This window comes from Coenobita brevimanus, chromosome 26 (assembly GCF_032717465.1).
Source record: "Coenobita brevimanus isolate Jiangsu-jjx chromosome 26, ASM3271746v2, whole genome shotgun sequence".
Taxonomy (NCBI): Eukaryota; Metazoa; Arthropoda; class Malacostraca; order Decapoda; family Coenobitidae; genus Coenobita; species Coenobita brevimanus.
Genome location: NC_136979.1, coordinates 38,606,819 through 38,629,262, shown reverse-complemented (window position 1 = coordinate 38,629,262; position 22,444 = coordinate 38,606,819). Strand labels below are relative to the sequence as shown.

The window sequence follows — 22,444 nt, the reverse complement described above, 5'->3', positions numbered from 1 at the left end:
TCATCCTCCATTCTCTCCAAATGTCCAAACCACCTCAGTGTATTTCTCCTAATCTTTTCAACCACATCCGCATCTACCCCACAACGTTCCTTCACTTCTTCATTCGTCAACCTGTCCCTCCACGTGCTCCTCTCAAGTAACTCATTTCCACTGCTCTCACTCTTGACTTGTTCCCCTCTTGCAAGGTCCACGCCTCGCTTCCATACGTCAGGGTAGGGATCACAATACCATCATGCAGTGACTTCTTAACTTCCATACTCACCTCCCTATTTCTCATCACGGCTTTCAGTGTACCAACAACCTTTCTTCCCTGCTGTACCCTTTCACGTACTTCATCCCCCAAAGTTCCATCCTTACTCATCACACTACCCAAGTACTTGAATGCACTCACATTCTCCATATCCTCACCATCCTTCTGAAAATAATGCTACAAAATACCAGTAACTATTAGACCCATGGAGAATAAAAATCAAGACTCTCCTTAACACTTTATTTTGTCTCTGGAGATTTCACCTTGGGCAATCTGAAAAGAGAAAACAAGAATATTACATTTTATCTAAACTTACAGCCTCATTACATGATAGTTATAGTGTGTGTCTGTGCACATGTGCATGCACAGAAACATAGGGTGGCCCATACATAATACTTCCTCCACTCTGCCTGGCGATTTCTTTATTGCAAAGCTAACTCGGTCAACAATGCATTTTATCCTCCATCAATTATAAAATTTCCTGCTCCCACTACCATACCCATGCCCATATCAGAAGACTGAGCCATCCCCACAACACAAGATAATACCAGGTGAGGTTCTATTGGACCAGTGTTTGTGGCCCATCCTGTATGTATACAAATGTCTATTATAAAATAATGGATAAAAAAAACTGGTCTCATCGGATATAGCATATATACAAATTGCTTCTGAGATAAAAAACCTCCTCAAAACTTCAAGAGCTAACTTTAAACTTGTATAATTTGCTATATTTACTGTAATATGAAACACTAACACTGATATCAACAAATCAGTTCTGTCACAGAGGTATATGGGCCCCAGGCCAGGCTACTTCATCTCAAAATTTAAGGCAAGAGGGACCAGCTTTCCTTACCTCCAAGTGGAATTATGTCAGTATTATGACCCAAACCCTCCCAAGGAGGTAAATCCTCATGGGCCCCATCCAGTTAACCTAGAAAGCCCAGCAAATATTCAGTTGCACAGTTACCATGCAACACATTAAATGGTTTCCTGGACAAATGGAAATCATTTGGCTTGTCACCTGGAGGTACCATTACTTTGAGTGGATGGCTACTTTCCACAAAAATGTTTGGGGGACTATAATGAGGGAACCTTGCAGTGAACTGACAAGGATCCAAAGGCTCACCCCTCCATAATCTTCCTCTGCTAACATTCACAAACAGCTATATCGGAGCATATCTGTGCCAAGATAAAAGGACATACTATATACTGAAGTTAAAGTTAATCATGGAGTATGTGGTTCTTACCACAGCTTTAGGTTGTCATTACTGTGTCAAGATTAAACCAACCTTCCTATTAAAACAAACACACACATGCACAAAACAATGGGAATGATTTTTTTTTTAAATGCAAGAAGGAACCAAAGACCGAAGCCCACAAACCGTTCCTTCCGTGAAAAAACAAGAACAAGACAACAGAGAGCCAATTTCAAGATCCATTAATTTTGAGATGCCTGGACACACTGCATTTGAAAGACTGGAGGTCACAGGAAGTAAGAAATACAGACAGAGGGAGACAGTTCCAGAGCTGACCTGTTGCATTAACTCCTTAACCGCGGGGCGTCACTTTCGTGACGCTTGGGAGCAAGGGATCATACCGCGGGGCGTCGCTTTTGTGATTCTGTGTTATTTTGAATTCACCCGGGCTTCCAAGTGGGGGCTTGTATCATCTATCAGTACTGCCAATGTCCAACACTAGTCAGCACTCCTAATCTCATCTGTACTCCCATCCATTGTTGACAATTTAGCCATTTCTCCCCGTTCTTGACTACCCTCCCTACCCCCCCTCCATTACCCTATCCTCTCGCCTGCCCGGCCGTGCTACGCTAAGTAAATCTTCCCTGGAATTTTTCACTGATTTCATCCATTGAAATAAGCCCTATGTCCTATTCTTATACCAAATAATATATACAAGAAAGAAATAAGGTAAGTGAGAGTGCCATACACCTGGAATTGGCTAATTATCACCTGACAACACCTCACGTGCACTCGTTCGCTAATTTTCGCTGTTTTTTTCCCCTTGAAATATGCCGTATAATCTATTTTCGTAATAAATATACATGTAAGGAGGGAAGGGAGAAGCCTAAGTGATATTTACATTCACCTGGAACTACCTAATTTATAATGTATTGTCTAGATTTCCTGCCAATCATTTCAGTGCTAGACAAAGCTGTTTCAAGATCTAACATTGGTAGCACCGAATATATATCTCCTAAGTAGGCCTCTAATCTATTTTCGTAATAAATATACATGTAAGGAGGGAAGGGAGAAGTCTAAGTGATATTTACATTCACCTGGAACTACCAAATTTATAATGTATTGTCTAGATTTCCTGCCAATCATATCAGTGCTAGACTTAGCTGTTTCAAGAACTAATATTGGTAACTCTGAATAACCCCTAAGCAGGCCTCCACGCTGGCCCTCCGTTATCAGTTTACTCTCATCTTCTGAAGCGAGGGTACGTATGTTTCTTCTTGCTGACTTCAAGGCCTTTTTTCACCCTCATGCAAATGGCCCTGTGACCTTTACCCCCTACTAAACCTTGTGTGGAAAGAGGTAAAGGGCTGACAATTGATAAAAGAGTGACTACGATCTTTCTATTGAGTAAAACAGTGCAAGTGGAATTGTAAATAATGTGTAAACAGCAAGTGAAAGTAATGAATGTAAATATACGTGAACAATGGAAAATAGTTTTATAAGTTATTTCAAGTGACAGTGCACAACACAGTGAAAATAAAATAGAAATGTAAATAACGTAACTAAAATAGAGAACGTAAATAGAAATGTAAATGAGTAGTATTATCAGAATACGAGTACAGTAATCCCTCTAATATCCGGACGCCCAATAACCGAACATCCCCACTAACCGAACCTTATCGTCCTGGGATCAAACATTCCCAAAATGGTCCGAAAATCCAAAAAAATCGGAAAAAAAATCGATTTTTTGCCGTCCGTAATTTGAACTTGCCGCGCGCGCCGCGTGAGAGCATTGTTTTGGTTCGTCATTCCTCCGACGTCCGATAGAGCGCCGCTGCATCCTCCCCACTTCCCGCCTGTCTCTCACCGCGACAAGACCTACGCTCTTCGCCATGGCTTGGGAAAAGTTAATGTGCAACACTTAAATTTAATGGAACATTATTTGGACTAAAGTGAACACTGTGAAAAGAACGGACTTCTGTGTGTTAGTGACTAAGTTCAGTGCAAGACTTCAGGAAGAGTGTAGTGCAAGTGCTTCAGGAAATCGTTCTTACTGTCAGAGTCCGAGAGGAGGCGGTTATTCATCGAGGTGGCCAGGGACTTGCTGTAAGTAGCCAAAATGTTTCATGTTGTACTATTTTCCATACTATATTTACCAGAATGTTTCATATTGTATTTTTTCCCATACTATACTTACCAGAAAGTGTCATACTGTACTTCTTTCCATACTAAACTTACCTCATGCATGTGCTGTAGGAATGTGTTTTTCAGAGTTCGGTTAGGTTCGGTTAGGTTAGGTTCGGTTAGAGTCCATAAGTACCAGAATGTTTATTAATGTATGAACATACTTCTAAACCCACATTTTATGTGTCTATTGCATTTATTTCAGTCATTTATGTGCCTTATTGGTGTGATTTGGGTGTTAAATAGGTGCTATGCATGTCCGGAGGGAGTTGTATAGGTGTTTCTCTGTGTTAGGGTCCGTAAGTACAAGTCCATAAGCTGGGGCCCAATATCCGGACAAAACCAATATCCGAACCTACTGATGGCTCTATTGATCCGGATATTGGAGTGATTACTGTATATACCCTAGGAGTAATGAAAGTGAAAGTTTCACTCTAGCATGTCTGAATGCTATGAGTTATGAGAGTGAAGATGAAAGTGACATTCACTCTCAATGCCAGTATACAGGACGAGAAAGTGAATGCTACGTATTTTACTGAAAGAAATTGAATCCCTACAGTGACAATAAACTAATACTACTGAAGGAAACTTATGGATAAAGACTGTAGATATATATAAGTGTTATATAGTAATAGAAATATAAAGTGTGAGGGGTTTTATGAATAATAAATGACAGAGTACCAAGAGCGAACTAGTGCCAGTGAGACGATCAGACGCGCTCGTAATTTCCATTGCTTTCATTTTTTTTTTTTTTTGAGTATGGATCCCAAACTACTTGAAAATTGTAGAATAGTGTTTATAGTGTTTGTATTTGGCTGTGGTAATCATATTACGGGTTGTCGGGAAGTGTAAAGTGGAGACTTCGTTACCCTACTTCAGAGGTCTCCACAAGTCCTACGGTTACCGACGAAGGCTCAACAATCATTCCAGGAGAAAGGTGAAGGTATGTGCCATAAGCATATGTAATTTTATTATTCTAGGACTAATAACTGATTTTTGGCAAATATTTTTTGAGAGTCTGTCGGAGCCCAAATAACCCCGCGGGACACGCAAGTCATTGGTAAACAAGCCCGCGGTGTAGGGGTTAATGAAGGACTGGGAGTAACAGTTAACTCTTGCATTAGAGAGCTGGACAGAAAAGGAATGAGAGTGTGTTGCTTAACAGGTGCTACACACCCGTCGTAGGTGGAGGGATGCAGACAGACAATTCAGAGGAGCAGTGACCACTGAAGCAGTGACAGAAAAGAGATAAAGATGCAACAGTGCGGCGAAGAGACAGAGGTTGAGGGGAGCCAGTAAGAGGAGCCGAGTTAATGAGATGAAATGCCTTTTACTCCACCCTGTTAAGAAGAGCTGTATGTGGGAGGCCTCCCCAAACATGAGAGTTGTACTCTACATGGGCGAATAAAACCTGTGTATATTGTAAAGTCAACAATTGTGCAGCGGTAAAGAAGGTACAGAGTCAGCTTAGCACACCTAATCTCTTGGAGGCAGATTTTATACGAGATGTAATATGATCTTTCCAAGATAAATCCTAAAAAAATGAAACCTTAAGTATGTTTAAGGATGATGCAGGTTTGAGCTGGATATTATTAAACATTAGTGGGTACTCCTGTGGAAGATTTTGTCGGGTTGCTAGGTGCAAGAACTGAGTCTTTGATGCATTAAAAACAAGAGTACTTTTACCCAAGTCAAACATTAAGTGTGCCATAACTTCATCCCTTGTTGAAGTAACTGCTGATGGATGTTGCGAGAAACGAATGGAAAGGTGAAGAGTGGAATCATCAGCATATGGATGGATAGGGTTACCTGTACAGCTCAGAAGGTCGCTGATAAATAAGAGGACGAGAGTTGGTGATAGGACACAGCCCTGAGGAACAAATCTAGGAGAAGGATTGAGGCCGTCTACAACAGCAGCTATAGAATGACCAGAAAGGAAGCTATAGATGGAGGTACAGATAGAAGGAGAGAAACCATAAGAGGGCAGTTTGGAAATTAAAGATATATGCCAGACTCGATCAAAAGCCTTTGAGATGTCAAGTGCAATGGCAAAGCTTTCACCAAAGTCCTGAAAGGAGGATGACCATGAGTCTGAATGGTAGGTGAGAAGACTGCCAGTAGAGCGTCCCTGATGGAACCTATACTGATGATCAGAAAGAAGGCTGTGATAGGAAAGATGATTTAAAACTTTTCTGTTAACAATAGACTCAAAAACATTTGAGATACAGGATGTCAAAGCAACTGGGTGATAGAGGGTTGGGAATGGTCACCCTTCTTTGGGACATGCTGAATGAGTGCAAACTTCCAGCAAGAAGGAAAGGTACAAGTTGAAAAAGTGTAAGCACAGAAGCACAGTTCTTGAGAACAACAGGAGGGACCTAATCAGGTCCATATACCTTGTTAGTATTGAAGCCAGTGATAGCAGAAAATACATCACCTGAAGAAATTTTAATGTCTGCCATGAGGAAGCCTGGGGGGGGCACTAGGTTTACAATTGAAGAGTTGAGAGGAAGGATGGGACTGAAGTGTACTGGTGGTGATGAGGGAGGGTAGACTGAGATGGCTTGGGCATGTGGAAAGGATGGAGGATGACAATAGACGTGTTGCCGGTTCTGGGTAAACATGGCAAGAGCACTCTGCCATGTACTTAGAAGCTTATGGTAGAGATATATATATATATATATCTTTTAATTTAATTAATCAGTTGCACTGATCAAGACATGATAACTTTAATTCTCTGCAGCTGTAGGAAAGCAGCAGCCATACTGGCGATGACATCAGTATTCAAACTGCAGACGACGCTCCAGTCCATCACACAGTACTTTACCAATAACAGCAATAATAGTTGTCAAGATATTTACCGACATGGCCACCATAGATCCAAACTACCCTCTTCAGGTATGTTGTGAAGAAATACTTACCATGGTGTAAATGGATGGTACCTGTTAGGTAAGTAAACTGTGGTGAAATAGACTAGAAGTAGCTTACAGCGTACAGTATCAGTTGTATGAGTCTATATTGGTATTATGCTCATATTTAATATTTGACCTCTTCATTATTAGTTTTCTGAAAGAACAATTTCAGTGAGTGACTCTGAACTTTGCTGTAAAGTACCTTCAGGAGAGTGTGACGAAATACTGAATCGGTGATCATTTACCGAATCAGCACTTTTAATTGGTAAATGTTATAGATTTTATCACCATATAGGTTCATACACACCTAATTATCTAAAATCTGGTAAGATTTTTATTTAAAAAAAATAAATAAAAAATAAATAAATAAATAAATTATATATATATATATATATATATATATATATATATATATGCATACACAGTATATCACAGCAAAAATGAGCTAAAATTAGCAGAAGTGTTTTTTCTTTGGCTCAACAACTTGCCTTGGCAGACTTCTACTTTTTATAAACATTATTTTAACATACAATTACATTTATCTGCACATTAAATCGACATTTGTGCAAAAATAGAAGTCTGTCAAGACGTGTTGGCAACCTACAGTAGAAACACTCACCAACCTTAGCACTTTTTCCTATACATCCTAATATTCTATTAACAGCTAAATTATGAACAGTTTTATGACACATTTCAGATAATTTGGTGTACATGAACCTAATGTATATGGAGAAGAAAATAATATATTCACAACAGTAAAGACTGCATTCCAGCACTGGGAACTTTCAACGAGCAGCCAGCCACCACTGCTTTTGTTTACTGTTATTGGCTGGTATACAGGAATAATTTCCCTGGTGTGCATTTGTCAGTGCACTTACACATTGGAACAAAACAGTAGCAATTATTCCTCTTGTCACTGGGCATTCTATAAGGTCAGAAATAAGCACAGTGTATGCAGGCTAAACGTAAACAAAGTCGACTATGCTGCCTCAGAGAGTAGTGACGCCACGATGTATCAGAGCCATTTCAGAGTCATGTGATTATTCAGCTACTTTATCTGGTATTATCACATGTATCTGCTCAATTTTTTTTTTGGAAAAAATGGTTGACATAGTAATTTTCTGCATATTTTTTTCCTATACAAGAACCTTACTTAGAACAAATTTTGACAGGAAACTTGTCTATTGGGTGCAGAAAATGAGAAGTGTGAATGTCAGGGGTAGTTCTGCGAGAGGCAGTCCAAAAAAGCTCAGAGACGAGGTCATTGTGTGACCTCAGGGTTACTGGACTAAACAGTGAGGCTGCCAGAGATCCAGCAAAGTGGTGAGCCATCATTAGATGACCAAAGCCGATGCATGCAAGCATGTTGCAGCCTTTATAAATGATACTATACAACAAAACACTGCCTTAAGATGTAAAGAGCATATTTTAGTCATCCCCACATATCATTTAACATATAAAATGATAACTAGGAAAAAACTCACTAGGATCTGGGGAGACTGGGGAAGCTGGAGTCAGAGACAAGGAGGACAGAAAATATGGAGAGCGAGAGACTGACAAGAAGAATGTATGTGAGTAAGGAAGAGTGGGGGAGAGGGGAGGGGAGGCCAAGGATGAGATGGAGGGATGGAGGAAGAGGTATATGAGAGAGGGGAGTGTGAGCTGGGAGCAAGGAAGTGAAGTGACACTGGACTGGGTGACATGGAGGCAATTAGTTTGTGGCCACCCCTTATGGCATTGAGGCATTTGGCAATACATAGATAAACAGACCTAACATTTTTAAACAACAAGCTATTAATTTTTTTTGTTATTTTATTTAGTTATACCTGTATTATCATAATACTTTTTCTTCATTTATATATTTCAATATATGTATTAATATTTATCTTGCTGAATGATCTACTTAAGGTATGAATCGATATACAGTATTTTTATCTTGCATGCAAAAGTAATTTTTTCCCTCTTTTATTATGCACACTCATACAGCTTGTTTCATGCCTGGGCACATGTTTCATACTGATCTGGGTGATTTTTGTAAGGTTATGTGGCAAAAAATAGGTGTATGTCAAAATTTTCCTATTTTCGTTCAGACATGATGGGTAACTATTATAATATTTGACGGTCGATTGTGTGGTAACCATTCGGCCTATGAGACTGAGCTTGGCATTTTCAGGTGTGTAAATTCAACTTCTTCAAATCAGTAAGAGAAAATCTGACCAAGGTGAATGCTGAAAAATTGATACATTTATGCAGCTGGACTGACAGTCAGGCCTGGAGATCTGCAGACTCTAGGGGTTAAAAATCAGTGGCATGGGCCAAGTTCATTTATTCAACAAAAATTATTATAGGTTACGGATGAGTGTATAGATAAAGCAATAAAATGTCAATATTCGATATGTGGTGGTTTGTATTTAGCAAAAACTACTGTTCACGGTGAAATTACCCCATTTTACCCTATATACTGGTACTGGTATATAAAATATATGATGTACAGTATACTATGATAATAAAGCTAAATATAAAAAACATATGACATACTATGATAATACAGCTAAATAGTAATGGCAACGATACAGTGCTTTGATATAACCAGAAGCAACATATAAAAGGAAGATGCTAATGAAGATGATAAAAATTATATTACCAGCAACAATATGGCACCAAGGAATCTCCCCAAACTGACCTGATATATAGCTATAAGAGAAGGGATGCCATAGTTTCACCGGAGTCTTCTGGCTTCACGTTCAGATTCGAGAAGGGTGAGGATGTCCCCTTCTCTCACAGGACCCTTCACATTGCGGATGATGGAGCGGTGGGACTCATCAAGGAACTCCACCCTCACCTGTGTACACTGGCCCTGTGACCCTGTGCGGCCCAACACCTTTGTCACCTGTAAGAAAATACTTGTATTTATTACTAATACTGTACTATACAGTATATTAATTATCAGGATGTGAGAGAGAGAGAATATATATATATATATATATATATATCGGTATATATGTATATATTTTTGGTGAAACAGCAGGGGAGCTCCCAAGCATAAAATTTACAATTGTATTTCTATCTCAATAAACTGTCTGTCTGTAGCCAGACGCCATAATCCCTTATGGGGCGGCTGTTTGACTTTGATTAAGTTGTTCTATGTGGAGGGACACCAACCTTCCATCAACCCACTTGTTGACAGATACATAACACTGGGTTGGTAATAAAGTTTCCACCCATTATTGTTAATGGTTTTCTGGCTCACTCAATGTAAATCCACCTGAAAGGGAAAGAAGAGTAATAAAAGTGACAGCAAAGATGGGATATGGGAAGAGTGGAGGGCATATACTGTACACAAAAAGAATAATAAAGGTGATGATAAAAGTAGGGAGCACTACATTTTTTTTTTTTTTTTAATGCATCCGACTCTGGTCAAAGGCTTCATGTCCTATCCCAAGGGCCAGTAGTCCTCCAACACACCACATCACCACTTTAGCACTAACACCCACTGTCCATATTGAAAACATGCTAGGGCTGTCTCAAACAGGACTGGTGTACTGGTATTAGCTGGGGTATTTTTACACGTTGGCGGGTCTTCTGTGAATGGATGATGGAAATGGGAAGACAGCTATAGTAATTATCATTGTGATAGCTTTAAAAAAATTGCAATTTTTTTTATTTTGAAATCATCTACAAAACCACCAGTTATACAGGCAAACTGGCAAGTACACATTCACCATGTCGGACTTTTTGGTTAATTTGGCTTCAACGTCAATCCATCACTATTCGTTTACCCCTACTAACAATCTAGTATAATATAACCTAACCTAATACAACCAAACCTTAATTTAATCTAATCTAACTTGAACAACTAGGGGACAAATGAGTTTTGGGTCTGAACTGACTCACTGCCTAGCTGAATGCCACCACCAATGTCATCAAACCCAACTGCGTCCTCTAGAGTAACATGCTGTTTTTGCAGAATTTGGGTGCCATGAATGAATTACACAGAATTTATTAATATAAATTATATTCTCACAGTACAGTATGATGGATTATCTTTCATAATTGTAAATTCATTTATGACACCTAGATCTATCTATCTATCTGTCTATTGCCAGATGTCATAATCCTGTAAGGCGTGGCCATTTCACTTTGAGTAATTTGTTTTACAGGGAGGGGCACTAACCATTCACCAACCCACTTGTTGGCACGTAGGAAGCACGTATGGTTTGGTTATATGGTTACCACCTACGTTGAAAATGGTTTCTTGGCTTACAGGAAACCATTTGCCTTGTCACTCAATGTACTATAAAGCCACCTGTAAAGGAAAGAAAAGCAATAAGAAGTGACAGGACAGATGGGAGAAATAGGGAAAGAGGAGGGCAGGCACAGAAAAAGAATGATAAAGGCTAAGGAAGAAGTGGGCAGCACATCATCCACTCACTTGATGTAGTGCTGCCTACTTCTTCCTTAGCCTTTATCATTCTTTTTCTGTGCCTGCCCTCCTCTCTTCCTATTTCTCCCACCTTTCCTGTCATTTCCTATTGCTTTTCTTTCCTTTACAGGTGGCTTTACATCAAGTGACATGCCAAATGGTTTCCTGTAAGCCAAGAAACCATTTACAATGCTGGGTGGTAACCATATAACCAAACCACTTGCCAACAAGTGGGTTGGTGGAGGGTTAGTGCCCCTCCCTGTAAAACAAATAACTCGGAGTCAAATGGCCACCCCTTTCGGGATTATGGTGTCTGGCGATAGACAGATAGATAGATCTAGGTGTCATAAATGAATTTACAATTATGAAAGATAGTCATAAATGAATTTACAATTATGAAAGATAATCCATCATGAAATTTTCATTGTCTGTTAATGGGAGCTCTCCTGCAGTTTGTCCTAATTTAAGAATGTGGGTCTATAAGAAAACAGATTGAAACAGAGTTGGGCTGATATGGAATTTTGCTGATTACTGATTAATCAGTAGTCAATAATTGGCCAATACCAATTAATCAGCCAATTAATAAGAAATTTTAAATGCGATTAATCTTCATGAAATCATTGGTAACACAAAGTTAAAGACATCATCCTAATGTCACTTTCGACTTTGTTTACTGCCCAACTGCCATCTCCTGTATGGAGAGTAAATAGTTTTAGTCATTTGCCACTCTTCTATAGTCTACTTTTGCTTTGTTGCAACATCTCGTTCTGTGCATCCTGGTTGTAATTTGTTAGAACTTGCCATTTTTCTTGTTCTTGTGGTGACCCTAAATGCTACCAGAAATGGTAGTGTACTGAAAATGCATTGATCTCTCAAGCCCTCTACTAACTTCTTAGTCTGGGATCTTAATATAATGTGTGTTTGCTCTAAATAATACTCTTGATTTTTACTTCCAGTAAGAAACATACATGTTTAGATTGTAATTTTAAATTACACATATACTGTATATGAGTTTACTGGAACATACACTTCCAAGAAAACATGACACACCAATAACATTTATGATACACCAAGTCGCCAACAATGCATCTCCTATTTCTCTTTGGGACAAAGCATGAGGAATGCTCATTAAACAGAAACACTAAACTCATTAAATTTAAAGATAAAAATGTTTTCTGATGATAACCAGGTATGCTAACAAACTGTGTTTTCATTGAATGCTCTGTACATACAGAGATGAGTTACAATTATTTCAAACAGTGGTATCTGGCATGTACTGCACAATGCCACAATGTGGGCTGACACTACTAGTATTCATCTGTACAGTATAACAACTTGCTTGAAATAAATGCTTTGGAGAGGGTATCACAATTTTGGTAACATCACCATACTCACAAACTGACAATACATTAAGCAGGTTAGTACAAAAGGCGGAAATAAGCTTCTTCAACTAATCAGCCCCGATTAACCAGTTAACAGGCCAATTAGGCTGCTTATTTGTCGATTAATCGGCCCAACCCTAGATTGGATCTCTACATTGCTGTAGTTTTGTTTTACCACATTTTCCATTATATATATATATATATATATATATATATATATATATATATATATATGCTCCGTACATACAGAGATTTTTATCTTTAAATTTAATGAGTTTAGTGTTTCTGTTTAATGAACATTCCTCATACTATGTCCCAAAGAGAAATAGGAGATGCATTGTTGGCGACTTGGTGTATCATAAATGCTATTGGAGTATGGCTAGGGTATATGTGCAGGAGTAGGTGAGAATGAGAGGGCAAAGGAAGGAGTATGTATAGTTGTGAGTAAAAGATGGAAGAAGAGCATAAGACAGTATGGATCAGTTGGGTCAAGGATTGTGTGGGTAAAGTTGAAAGTTGGAATACAAATGTGGGCGATTGTGTGTGTGTATGCGCCAACACAAGATCATGCTAGAAGAGTGAGAGAAGAGTTCTGGACAAATGTAGAAGTGTGCATGGAAAAGTTTGGAAAGAATGAGAGAGTGTTTTTGATCAGTGATATGAATGGTAAAGTTGGGAATGTGAAGGTGGATGGAATAGTTGGTGAGTGGGGTGTGCCTGCTGAGATAGATGAGAATGGGAGTGCATTAGTGGACATTTGTGCTGGAAGGGGGTTGGTGATAGCCAATACCCTCTTCCGGCATAAAATAATCCACAGGTATACATGGCGAGTGATGAGAGGGGTGGGTGGTGAACTGAATGAAAAGAAGGCAATGATTATGTGTGTGTGGATGAAAGGATGCGAAGATGTGTAATGGATGCAAGAGCTTATAGAGGTTGGGGGAGTGGACTTTCTGACCACTACTTGGTGGTGGCCAGAATTAGGATTCAAGTAAGATGGAGGAACAGAAGAAGGGAAAGACGAGAGGAAGAAGTAGTTGCAAGGAGAGTGGAAAGGTTACAAGAGGATGAGAAAAAGGCAGAGTATAAGAGAGAAGTGGAGGAACGATTGGGCAAATATTAATTGGAGCAGACGGGAGACGTGGAAGGTGTGTGTAGGATATTTACAGAAGAAATATGTGCAGCATGTGATGTGGTGTGTGGAAGGAAGAGAAGACGGAGGGGGGTGCAAGGAACAGCGTGGTGGACTGAAGAGGTGAGACAGGCTGTGGCACAAAAGAAGAAAGCATACAATGAATAGATGAGAAATAGGGGAGTGGAAGAAGTTGAGAGGCGGAAGAGAGAGTTATATATAGAAAGAAAGAGAGAGGTGAAAAGATTAGTAAGAGAGAGTAAGAAGAGAGTGGATGAGGAATTTGGAAGGAATTTGAGTGTAAAGTGGAGGGACCGTAAGAAAATGTTCTGGAAAGGTGAAAAGAGTAAGGCGGGGTGGAAGTGAAGTTAGCAGGGGAGTGAAAGATAAAAATGGTAGATTACTAGTGCAGAAGGGAGAAAAAGTGAGCAGATGGAGAGAACACTTTAAGGAATTGTTGAATATACTGTACAGGATGGAAGTAATGCGAGTATAAGTGGCTGGGGAATGGCTGGGAGAAGGAGGGAGCTGAGAAGACAGGAAGAAATCAGTAGGACAGAAATTGTGGAAGCAATGAAGAAAGTTAAATTGAGGAAAGCCCCAGGAATTGATGGAGTGTGTGGTGAAATGCTGAAGCATGGGGGAGAGATGATAGTAGAATGGATGTGGAAGATGTGTAGATTGGCCTGAGAGGAAGGTAGAGTCCCAGAGGATTGGAAGCCAGGTATAATTATTCCCTTGTACAAAGGAAAAGGGGAAAAAGAAGTGTGTGGTAATCATAGGGGCATTTGTCTTCTTAGTATAATAGGAAAAGTGTATGGTAGGATACTTACTGACAGAGTTAGAGAAAGAACAGAGAAATTAGTTGGAGAAGAACAGGGAGTCTTTAGGAAGGGAAGAGGTTGTGTAGATCAGATATTCATTCTTAAATCTTTAGTGGAAAATCTTCTAGAGAGGGGAAAGAAGTTGTATGCGGCTTTCATGGATTTGGAGAAAGCATATGACAGGGTGGATAGACAAGGATTGTGAAAAGTGTTAAGAATATATGGAGTAGATGGGAAGTTGTTGAATGCTGTGAAGAGTATGTACAATGGTGCGAAGGCTGCAGTGCCTGTGGATGGTGAACTAAGTGAATTTTTCTCTTTGAAAGTTGGGTTGAAACAGGGATGTGTCGTGTCTCCATGGTTGTTCAATCTGTACATGGATGGGGTAATGAAAGAGGTACAAGGTAGGGTAGTGGATGTTGGAGTGGCCCTGGTGAGAGAGGATAGTGTTTGGAAACTCCCTGTACTGTTGTTTGCAGATGATACTGTGTTGTTGAGTGAAGAAGAAGGGGAGCTGCAAGGCTTGGTGGATGAGTTTGGGAGAGTGTGTAAGAAACGGAATCTAAAGGTGAATGTAGGGAAGAGTAAAGTGATGGTCTTTGAGAGAGGTGAAGTCAGTGAATGTACAGCGAGGTTGGATGGTGAGGAATTGGAAAATGTGAGTATGTTTAAGTACTTGGGTAGTGTGATGAGTAAGGATGGAGGTTTGGAGGGTGAAGTGCCTGAAAGGGTACAGCAGGGAAGAAAGGTTACTGGTTCTTGGAAGGCAGTGATAAGAAACAGGGAAGTGAGCATGGAAGTGAAAAAGTTACCACATGACAGTATTGTGATACCAACTCTAACGTATGGAAGTGAAGCTTGGACGTTGTTGGAAGGACACAAGTCAAGAGTGAGAGCAGTGGAAATGAGTTATTTATGAGGAGCCTGTGGAGTCACATGGAGAGACAGGCTGATGAATGAGGATATAAATGAGCGTTGTGGTGTGGATGTGGATGTGATAGGAAGCATTATGAGGAACACACTGAGGTGGTTTGGCCATGTGGAGAGGATGGAGGGTGAAAGACTGACAAAGTGAGTGTATGTGAGTGAGGTGGAGGCCGAGGATGAGATGGAGGGATGGGGTGGAGAGGTATATGAGAGAGAGGGGTGTGAGTTGGGAGCAGGGCAGTGAAATGGCGGGGGACATGGTGACTTGGAGGCGATTTGTTTGTGGCCACCCCAAACGGGATTGAGGCATCTGGCAATAGATAGATATATATATATATATATATATATATATATATATATATATATATATATATACTGGTATATGTAACGGTAAAACTTTACACGTATACCTCACGCAATTTTTGACCTTTCGTTAACATTTTCTAGTTGATTCGGTCATTCTAAGAATCTTTTCTTCTATGACATTTCTCTTGGAAATTGATAATAAACAAGTTACAAGTGACTTATTTCCGCCAATCACAGACGAGCGTGCATTATGTTAGCCAATGAAATTCATCCTCGATGAAGACGAGGATACTGGGTAAGGTAAGCTTCTATTTTTTTTTTTTTTTTTTTTTGTGTGTGTGTGTGTGTGTGTGTGTGTGTTCAACTCTGGGCATAGGCTTCACAGCCTGCTCTCAAGGCCCAGTAGACCTTCTGCATACCATACACCTCTCTACATGTTAGGTTAGGTAATTTTGATAGGTTAGGAATTTTTATAGATTATATGTAGGTTAATTTCCTTTAGTTGTAAAAACAGGACGTTTCACGTGGTAACAGGCATCCAAACTGAGTGTTTTCTGTTTCTTGTTTATCATCAATTTCCGTGCGAAATGTCATAGAAGAAAAGATTCTTAGAATAACCGAATCTACTAGACAATATTAACGAAAAGTCGAAAATCGCATGAGGTATGTGTAAAAATTGACCTATATAACATACTGTAACAATAATATCTTTGTTTCTTCAACAGTATTCTCTAACGACAGTTCGACAAGGCTACCCCTTTTATTTTTGTGGTTTCATATATTTTCTGGCTGCCGTTCTGTGCACTTCGATGAAATTCCCGTACGACATAAAATACAATAACGGAAATAAGGCTCAAAATGCCTGAACACGAGGAAAGCCAACATTGTTCAGCGGTATATCAAAGGTATTATTAGCCTTATATATACTAATACGTGTTCTGAAATGGCAAGAATAAACGAATGGCGAGTAAACTTACACCATTAACACAAAACAACTGCAAAATTTAACTCACACGAGCAAGTTTCACTGGCTTATCCATGTTTACACTACGACGTCCAACGTGCAAGAGAGCCAATATTACTGGAAGTTTCGTATCGACATAGCTGGTCATTATATACCGCCCGTACTTTCCACCAGCTGGAATTTTCATATGTGTTTCTGAGTTTAATCGTTTAAATTCTTGTTCTGTCAACAAAAAACTACGGCAAGTTCGCCAGATTCATAAAATGTAGGCAAGAAATTTTTTTTTGTTAAGTTACGGCGGGCTCTTCAAAAGTACTCTGTACCTTTCACAACAACAATAAATCTTATCAGTCAGGTAAGATGTGGCAGTAAAGTAGGGAAACTCACCAGTCTGGGCTGAAGATGCTAATGAATCCCCCACATTTTAATGTGTATTGGTACCACCTCTTTGAAAGACACCTATGTATAAGATTTTTTTCTCCAAAATACTGGTAGCTTAACTAACATAATTTACTTTTATAATCTCACAACTGTCAGTTACTAGTATAATATGCATGTGTCTCGGACTCCTTGGTTTCAGTCACTGAGCTCTAGACTGTAGCACCAGTCGAACAGGGCAGTACTCCCGAGGTTGATGGCAAGCTGGTGATAGGGAGAGCTGGAGCTCCCGTTTCACCAGCCCTCAGGACTTGATCCTGACCATCTCCCTTTTCTGAACATTTTCAGTGAATTCATTTACACAGAGAGTAGGCCAGCATGCTCTCATGATACCTCTACCTTCAACTGTCTACACCACACTACATGCGCATAACATATCACACCTTCTATTCACATCTTTAGTAATGGCCGCTGCAATCTCACAATCAAATGAGGTGGTATCTCGGATTGCCACCACCGGCAGGGTAGGGCTGGAGGCACAGGGTCCTCCCGGTCGCTATCAAGCGACTGTGCCAGCAGCGACTGTTGCTATTTCCGGAAAAACTCGTCGGCGAAGAGGTGACGGTGTGGCCTTATTCTTTACCAACATCCGCGGCCTTACCACGAATTTAAACTCAGTTCATTTTTCCTTCAGTCCATATCCCCTTTGGCCCTTTTCCTCACAGAACCACAAATCTCACCCTCTACCGATATATCTCCATTTTGTTTTCCCGGTTACCATCTCCTTACAAACTTTCGAAACAAGGGCGGCACCTGTTGTTATATCAAATCCCAATATGCAGTTGATACTATTTTAAACTTCACTTCATCCAGTTTTGATTACTCATTATATAAATTAAATTGCCAAAACATTACCAAATATATCTGTGTAGTTTATCGTTCCCCCAATGCTTCTTCGGAACCCAGTGTATTTGATTCCATATCCACTCAGTTGAGTAACCTTGACCTTGCCCTTGGCAATGAAATTACCATTTTGGGTGATTTTAACATACACAATGTTGAATGGCTATTGCATTCTGCCCGGACTGACGACGCTGGTCTAGAATGCGAGCTATTTGCGGAATCGTTTAATCTCACCCAGTTGGTAAAGCAACCAACCAGAATACCTGATAACCCTGACCATAATGCCCATCTCTTGGATTTATTCTTGACAAATAATCCAGATCAATACAGGATAGAGGTACTGTCACCACTTGGATCCTCTGACCACAATCTCATCAAAGCCTCATTAGTTAACCCTCCTACACCTCCCCATTCCGAACCTGTCAGGGTGACCCGATGGCACTTTGACAGGGCAGACTGGGATGGATTTAGAAATTATCTTGCTGATGTTCCATGGCAGTCTTTCTTCTCTAGTGATCCCAATTCTACCCAGTCCCACATTTGTGACTTAATACTAGCTGGTATGGATTTATTCATACCAAGTCAACAATTCACTAAAAGATCAAACTCTCCAAAATGGTTTGATGGCAATTGTGCCAGAGCAACAGCCCAAAAGTCATTAGCATATAAAAACACCTGAATCACTCTCCCAATTTAAAATTGCTAGAAATCATGCAAAAGCTGTATTAAATCTATCCAAATCAAACTTTCTTCAAAAGCAAGCATCAAAACTACTTAACAACCCTAATGACAATAGAATATTCTGGTCAACTCTTAATTCTTTCAATAATAACTTTAACAAGTCATCTTCCATTCCCCCACTAAAATCTTCAGATGGCAATATTACAAATGACCCACGTGGGAAAGCAGATATCTTTGCTAGTACCTTTGCAAGAAACTCTACCATAGATGATACCAGCCAGAATGTCTCAGTACTGGAACTTGATTCTCCAGAAATTGCCCCACTTAAAATACAGACAAGATTTGTAAAATCCATCCTAGACAATTTACCTACCAACAAAGCTCCAGGTCCAGATGGAATTCCGCCAATTGTTTTGAAAAAGTGTTCCCCTGAACTTGCCTCTGTCCTAGCTAAATTATTCAGACTATGCATACGTACTTGCTTTATTCCCAAATTCATGGAAAGAAGCCAATATCCACCCAGTTCCGAAGAAAGGAAGTTCGTCTGACCCCTCCAATTACAGACCAATAGCTATCACATCTTCTCTTGGTAAGGTATTTGAAACTTTAATTAATAAGCATATTGTTAAACATCTTGAATCCAACAACTTAATTAATGATAGACAATACGGTTTTCGCCACGAAAGATCCACCATTGACATACTCAATCTCTTAACTCATACCATCCATCAATCAATTGATCTTTTTGGAGAAACTCATGCAGTAGCTCTTGATATCTCTAAAGCTTTCGACAGAGTATGGCACCGTTCCCTGCTGTCCAAACTCCCTTGCTATGGACTAACGTCTTTTGTTCCTTTGATTTCTTCTTATCTTAGTGACAGGAAAATAAGAGTAAAAGTAGATGATGTATATTCGAATTTCCACTCAATTAACACCGGCGTGCCGCAGGGATCAGTTCTGGCGCCAACCCTATTTCTGGTTCATATTAATGATCTCTTATCTGTCACTCACAATCCCATTCACTCATATGCAGATGACTCAACACTACATAGTTCATTCACACTCAGACATCCATTTACAAAGTCTAATATCTCTACCTCTCAACTCAATACAGCCATCTCCATAAATGAAGATCTATCTACAATCAGTGAATGGGGACAAAACAACCTTGTCTCTTTTAATGCTAGTAAAACTAAATATATACAGTTTACCAATAGACAGATATTGCCAGACCTGGTACATTACCTTCAGTGCTACTAATATTCCCATCTCCAAAAGTATTGAAATTCTTGGTGTCTCACTAACAGTGCCCTCAGCTGGACCACTCATGTCAGATCACTTGAAAAAACCGCCACAAAGAAACTTGGATTATTGTACAGAGTCCGTAACTTCTTCGCCGATGAGCAGTTAGCTATAATTTATAAGAGTCATGTGCGCTCTCAGCTTGAATATTGCTCACCCTTGTGGAATGGTTGTGGAGAGGTTGCATTAAGGCAACTAGACAAAATTCAGAATAAAGCTGTTAGAATCATTAACAACCCTGCCATTACATATAAACTACCTCCCTGCAAGTAAGAAGGAATGTTGCCTCCCTTGCATTATTTTACAGATATTTTTTTGGCAAATGCTCAGACGAAGTTGCGTCCATGGTGCCACCTCTCCATGCCTTCCCTCGTGCTACACGGGCATCTGGTAGCGCTCATGACTGGAATGTCACTCAACCATATTGCAGAACTTCTGCCTATCAGAATTCTTTCATTCCCCGAACTGCATCTCTCTGGAACTCGCTTCCCCAGAGTTGTTTTCCTCCAAATTTCAACCTACAACTCTTCAAGTCTAACTGTTACAGATATTTTATGAACAGAGGACACCAGTAATCTGGTGTATGGATTATTTTTTTTTCTCCATTTGTTTTTCCTTCCTCCGTTCTGTTATTAAAAAAAAAAAAAAAAAAAAAAAAAAAAAAAAAACAATAGTATGGACGGGCTATCTCCGCAGCGAGCGTGTAACTGGCCGCCACATTGAAACACCCGCACTCGTGAACACTGTTCTTAGCTTGTTTCTGTTTCGTTGTTGCTTACATAAGCCGAGCAGTGAGCCATGGCACTATATTTTCCGAATTCATCGGCTGATTTCAAAAAGCGCGGGCGTTGGGTGTAGTGCATTACATCAACGCCGCCCTGGGCCCCTGGCGACGGAAACACAAACTACGCGGCCTCTCCGTACTTACTTCCTATACTTAAAACAGGAAAAAAAAAAAAAAAAGCACACTTCAGTGGTGATGATAATGGGGGAGGAGAAACTCAGTTTTTTTTCCTGGAGGGGCTCCAGAGATGCGCATTACCTCACCTCACGTTCTCTCTCTCTCTCTCTCTCTCACTAGGACAAAAGCCCTATAGGGCAAAAAGGCTTAAATAAAAAAGCAACCCCCCCCCTAGCGCACACACACACACACACACACACACTTTTGTGGTTTCGGTATGCGAGTTAAGACAGCCTTCTTGCAAGCTTTAGGGATGGATCCACACCATGCTGCATAGGCAGAGTAAGGGATTTACATTGACTGAAGCAAGAAACTTCATAATATTATTTTAAACAAGAAAAAAGGAACCAAAGGCCAGAAGTCCTCAATATTATTCCTTCCAAGAAAGAATTTAAAGCAAAATGTCAAATTCAAGATTCATTCATTTCGAGATGCCGGGACACACTGCATTTCCAAGACTGGAGATCATAGGTAGAGGGAAATACAGACATATGAAGATAATTTCAGGGATGACCTGTTGCATATACGAAGAACTGGGAGTGGCGGTTATCTCTTGCATTAGAGAGCTGGACAGGAAAGGGTTGAGAGTTTGCTGCTTGTAATGCTGTGTTTTTAAGGCGACTTCTCGTCGTAAAAACACGAGCACTGGAACAGGGTCCTTTTACTAGACCGGATGTAATGCACTAACAAAGGAACAGGGCATAAAAAGAGACAGTATACCGTATCACATCTATTGCTTTAGTTCTACTCATTACAGTGTACATACAACGATATTTAGTACATAGGAGAACAGAGATACATTATTACACTCGTCTGCATAGACTGATCCAATATATATTAACACGTGGCACAGGGCAGTCGTGGATATTCTTTACTGTTACTTGAATGGAATATTACCTCACTGTGATTGTTAGTTTGAATTAATTATTATGTTCCTTGTAGATAATAATAAATTGGGGAGTTTCACTTTGGATCACTGCGATTGGGAGTCTGTGTCAGAGATATTACTATAATAGAGGTAGGGTGCGGATGGCGACACTCGACACTGTCACCAAGTCGCGGGGGCACATCACTTGCCTTTCGGCTCACTCGCGCACCTACCTCTAGTTCCACAGAAAACTCCCTGGTTCCTTGATGCAGGGGGGACTGAGTTATTTAACACTTTACACTTCGTACCCTGGTTACACGAATTTCTGTTATGCCACTGTTTAATATATCTTTTATAAAACACTGTCACTGTACTTTGGATCACTGTCACTGTAATCTGGGTCACTGTCACTGTCTTACCCTTGTTTCCTGGGTTATTAAATCACTGGTACTTACTGTCAGGGAGGCTCCCTTGTCTGGGGCCTCGACCTGAGGGGCGGCTCCTTCCTAGGGCCGCGCTGGTGGGGTGCAGGGAGGCCCTGTGGTCTGGGGGCCTCAACCTGATCGGGGGCCCTCGGGGCTAGGACCGAACAGCCGGAGTAGTCGGGCCTGCTTCCTCTGCTTCCAGGGAGTGAGGGAGCCTAGATCTCCGTCGTTGTAGACTGCGGTGGAGGGCCTGGGCGTCCTGGGACTGCGGGTGCTCAGGGGGAGAGGCGCCGTCAGGGCTGGGCTGCGGCAGCGTCTCCTGTAGGGCTCCGACAGGGCTAAAGAACTCCCGGGTGTGGGCGGTAAGTCCGTTATCGGGCCTTGCCACCACTCTAGTGCCTCCTCCTGGCCTAGAAGCCTAGATGG

General features: G+C 40.4%; 1 protein-coding gene across 1 annotated transcript; it reads right to left on the bottom strand.

Annotated features, from left to right (window-relative positions):
- Nucleotides 1-476: 476 nt before the first annotated feature.
- Nucleotides 477-16,612, bottom strand: LOC145394089 (small ribosomal subunit protein eS28). The gene is made up of 3 exons (XM_080268061.1): nucleotides 16,550-16,612; nucleotides 9,226-9,432; nucleotides 477-523 (listed from the first exon to the last, which is right to left on the bottom strand). Exons 1-2 carry the CDS (start codon nucleotides 16,574-16,576, stop codon nucleotides 9,262-9,264), a joined length of 198 nt encoding a protein of 65 aa, XP_080124187.1. The 5' UTR covers nucleotides 16,577-16,612; the 3' UTR covers nucleotides 477-523; nucleotides 9,226-9,261.
- Nucleotides 16,613-22,444: the final 5,832 nt, after the last annotated feature.

What these genes read in the sequence shown, in the direction of transcription:
- LOC145394089 (XM_080268061.1), bottom strand. Translation starts at nt 16,576, where the DNA reads ATGGATAAGCCAGTGAAACTTGCTCGT. An exon ending in AGCCAGTGAAACTTGCTCGT is followed by an intron (nt 9,433 to 16,549) that starts GTGAGTTAAATT and finishes ATTTTCTTACAG; the next exon opens with GTGACAAAGGTGTTGGGCCG.